This window comes from Vombatus ursinus, unplaced genomic scaffold, assembly GCF_900497805.2.
Source record: "Vombatus ursinus unplaced genomic scaffold, bare-nosed wombat genome assembly UNPS02014868.1, whole genome shotgun sequence".
NCBI classification, from domain to species: Eukaryota; Metazoa; Chordata; class Mammalia; order Diprotodontia; family Vombatidae; genus Vombatus; species Vombatus ursinus.
The window spans coordinates 282187-286314 of NW_020954646.1; the positions used below are offsets into that span (position 1 = coordinate 282187).

General features: G+C 40.1%; 1 protein-coding gene across 2 annotated transcripts in view; it reads left to right on the forward strand.

Annotated features, from left to right (window-relative positions):
• LOC114028030 (zinc finger protein 420-like) overlaps window positions 1-3430 on the forward strand; it is a 20833-nt gene extending 17403 nt beyond the window's left edge. Inside the window, exons 5-6 of one of the 2 annotated variants that reach the window (XM_027842217.1) lie at window positions 2706-2784; window positions 3142-3430. In XM_027842217.1, the coding sequence (XP_027698018.1) occupies window positions 2706-2784; window positions 3142-3271 (209 nt within the window). In that variant the 3' untranslated portion in view covers window positions 3272-3430. Of the gene's footprint in view, window positions 1-2705; window positions 3014-3141 lie in introns of those variants that run through there. The other variant, XM_027842218.1, reaches the window with a different exon arrangement.
• The last annotated feature ends 698 nt before the right edge of the window (window positions 3431-4128 follow it).

The window sequence follows — 4128 nt, forward strand, 5'->3', positions numbered from 1 at the left end:
GGCAAACTGAAGTAGATGTTTGAAGTATGTGCATATGTGTGTTTTGTGTATTTCTACAAGGCTTGGTTCAGGTTGTGCAGTCAGACAAAAAATGTGCCAAAGCAAACATGAAATTAATATTGTGCTCAAATTATTCACCATTATATCAATTGCATTGGGGCAAATAATGTTTTCAGAACAAGTGTTCTAGCAGATCTGACCGTATTTGAAGTTTTCCTTGATTCTGTCATCCGGGTTTCTCAAAGTTCTAGCACAGCCGCCATCTTTCCACGCCCCTGCCTCATTCCTGCTACACAGTTATTCCAGCCAAATTGGCCCACTTTCTTTGCCCCTTCTAGACCATTCCATCTTACATCCCTATGCCTTTGTAAAGGCTGTCCCCCTTCTAAGCATACCCAGGGGTGTTGTGAGGCTTAAATAAGTTGATGGGTGTAAAGCACTTTGCCAACCTTAAAGTGCTAGTTACCCTCCTCTTCCTCCTTGTTACTCACCGGGTCTCCAGCCTGGTGATGACTTCATTCCCTGAGCTTTCTATCGCATTCCTGCTGAGTGCAAGCAGTGTTTATAGAGTAATATAGGGGTGTGCTGGTAAAAGTTTAACAACCAGGCTCTCTGAAAAACAAAATAAATATGTTCACATGCTTTTAAGTTTCATCTTTTAACCCATTCTTAAGTCTACAAAATCAACAAAACAATAAATCAAGTCCTGATTTGTACAAATTGCTGATTTCTGAGACATAAATGCTCACAGTGAAAACTTCAACAATCATCTCTCCCAAGCCAGTGACAGCTGGCTCCAGCACACTCCTGGGTATGCTCTAGAGAATTTCATATCAGCCTTTTGGAACTTGTAACTTCTTTAAAGGCTAAGCCCAAGTCCTGCCTCCTACAAGAGGACTATCCTGAATCCTTCAGCTATTACTGAAGCACCCCCCTAATTACTTTGTATATGTTTATCTGAATGCATATGATTTCCCCAAGAAGAAAGAAAGCTTTATGAGAGCAAAACTGAAGCTATATTTCAACTAATCTCAATTCTAATTCTGATATTTATTGGTCATAGCATCTGCCTACTTAAGAGAGTACATATTGTAGTAACAGAATCAAATTTAGAAGGGACACCAGACATCATCTAATCCAACTCCTAACAGAACACACGCACACACACACACACACACACACCCTTAACAACATATAAAAGTTGTCACCCAACTTTGGAGTGAAGACAGGTGTAGGGAAGTCACCATCTTCCAAGGCATCCCATTTCGCTTTTGGCTAATTCTAATTGTCAGGCAATCTGTTCTTATATTAAATCTAAATGCATTGTTCATAACTTTTGATTCAAAAATATACTTTCACCATTATATATTAAGGAATATTTTTATTAGATATTTGTATTAATTCCCCATAAATATTTAATATGGCATAGAGATAAATAATATACTGATTTGCAAGCATATTTATGAAGTAAAAGTTCTTTTTCCCCCCCACAATCTCCTTTATTTCTTGTTTGGTTAATTCTTCCCCAGCCATAAATGTAAAAAGTTACTCCTTCCATTCTTAAAAAACTGATTTGACATTTATATTATGTATCTATTTGGAACTTAGTATATTATATGGCAGAGGATACCGTTCTGAATCTTATTGTCTGCCAAAATGCTTTCTAGTTTTCCTAGCAGTTCTTGTCAAATCCCGAGTCCTTCTATAAGTAGTTTCTTTGGATTAGGCAAATAGTGGGCCACTGAATCAGTGTTACTTGCCTAGGTTTTTAAGATTTTCCCCCTCAAAACCAAAATAATTGATCTGAGCCTCCTCAGCATTTTAATTCCTAATTTGAAGTTAATGTCTCTCTAAACAAGTGATTCTGTGGTAAATCAGTATCCATGCTAGGGAGGAGAAAAGGAGAAAACCCTTATATAAAAATGTACATATGAAAATCACATTTTTGGAAATCTTTCCACCCAGCTCAAGCCTCAGGAGGGTTAGAGACAAGAGTGCTACAAATCTCTAAGATTGCAATCAAACCAATTCATGGGAGTTATAGGTGAGGGTGGTAACAGTTTTAAAGATAGCTTCTTAGTTTTCCCACTTTTAATTATTAAAATAGGAAAGGCTGAGTCTTCTGTAGGTTAGTTTCCCTTGATTCCTTAGAATCCTAGGGTACTGACTAGCAAAATGTTGCTTTTTTCCACTCCCAGAACTACAGCTTAGGATCTCTAAGTGTAAAGTGGATTAAATGGGATAAGGGCCATAGGATTTGAATTTTCATTTCTTCTATCATTATACAAAGCATCTTAGGAAAGAAAGAAGGTGTGGGGTCTCTATCGGGGAAAAGCCAAAATACAGTAAGAAGTGAAAGCCATTAACTTAAATTCTGTGAAAGGTAGAAGCCTGGACATGATGACCTATTAAAAAATCGTAACTTAGATACAAAATCATAATTTAGATATTGTGACTGGTACATGACTGGTACATGGCCAGTACCTAACTTTGAGTGTCTGGGCATTTACCTAGCAGTTCTGGGTAAACACCTGGATGTCTGAGAACTGGGTACAATACTAACTATAAACTAAAATATTAGCCAAAACATTAACTAAGCAGAAAACCCCAAAATACACACCAATCCACAGTGAAGCATCCTATGGCTCCTCCTCCCTTTGTCTGATTTCTATAATTACCACAGAGATTTTTGGGGGTCTTTGCAGAGATCCACCATTGGTGTGGCTGCCATCCCAGACCGAAGATTGTTATTCTCCTGGCAGGGATCCATCATACTGCCCCAATGTAAGTAACCCAATTGATTAAACTACTACCTACAATCAATCTGGGGCTCCTTGGCCCCTCCTTTGGCCAAACTTGCTCCACTGTTTGGGAGGGAAGTACAGGATTCCCTTGGTGGGAGAATTCTGGACCTTACAGAAGAATATAAACATTTATTAAATGTCTACTACGTGACGGGGACTGGGGTAAGCATTTTACAAAAATCCTTTAATCTAATCTTCCCAACAACTCAGAGAGGTAGAGGCTATCATAATTCCCATTTTACAGATGAGGAAACTGAAGCAACAGTTAAGTGACTTGCCCAGGATCATACAGCTAGGCAGTATGAGGCCAGATTTGAACTCGTCTTCTTTTCTCCAGGCCCAGCACTCTGCGCATTGTGGCGTCCCCTAGCTGCCTCTACCAAGGGGATGTGCACATCTTATTTGTGATCCAGGTGTATAAGGCCTTTTGGATCCAGGTGAACACATCTATGAAATCATACTTTTGAAGCCAGGAGAAGAGTTTTCTCAGCTGTATTACGAGTGTAAGACCAAAGAATGGGAAGAAAAATTATATACACTTGCAAACAAAAAAAAAATTGGCATAAGCACAAGTCATGGCAACCCGTGATCCAAAAAGCATTTATTAACCATTTACTGTGTGGTAGGCACTGTGCCAAGTACTTGGAATACAAAGAAAAAAAATCACTGTCCCCAAGGAGCTCATAATTCTAATTAGAGAGAAGGCACTGGCAATAGGAAAGTCTTCCTGCAGATGGTTGGATTGCTGTTTGCCCTTCGTTCTCAAGGAGGGCCTTGACATCAGGGAGGTGATGCCATGACTTGCGAGTGAATTGGACTGAAGTGAAGGAGGGCTGTGCAAACTCACCAGCCTCACTTTCTCTTCTGGGGCCATCTGGGTCCAGTGGCCAGATACAGATCAGGATGATTGGAGATAGCCCAGGGTGATTTGAATTGAATACTGAAAGAAGCGAAGGAGATTTTGGAGAGAGTATCCCAAGCATGGCAAAGAAGCAATATAAAGACGGAGTACAGAAATGGAAGAGAAACAGCAATGAGACCAGTGTAGCTGGACCCTAGAGAGTGGGGAGGAGAGCAAACTGTAAGAAAATGGGAAGGGGGTCAGGTCAGGAAGGGATTTAAGTACCAAGAAACTTTCTATTTGATGCTGGAGGCAAGAGGCAACAGCGAATGGAGCTAATCCATTGGGGAGGGGTGATAATGCTATCAGACCTGTGCTTCAGGAAAATCACTTTGGTTAGTGAGTACAGGAGCATTGCCACAGGGGCTCCAACACTAAACAGCTTGGCCATCAGCAGCCAACAGGCCTACTCTTCTAATATAA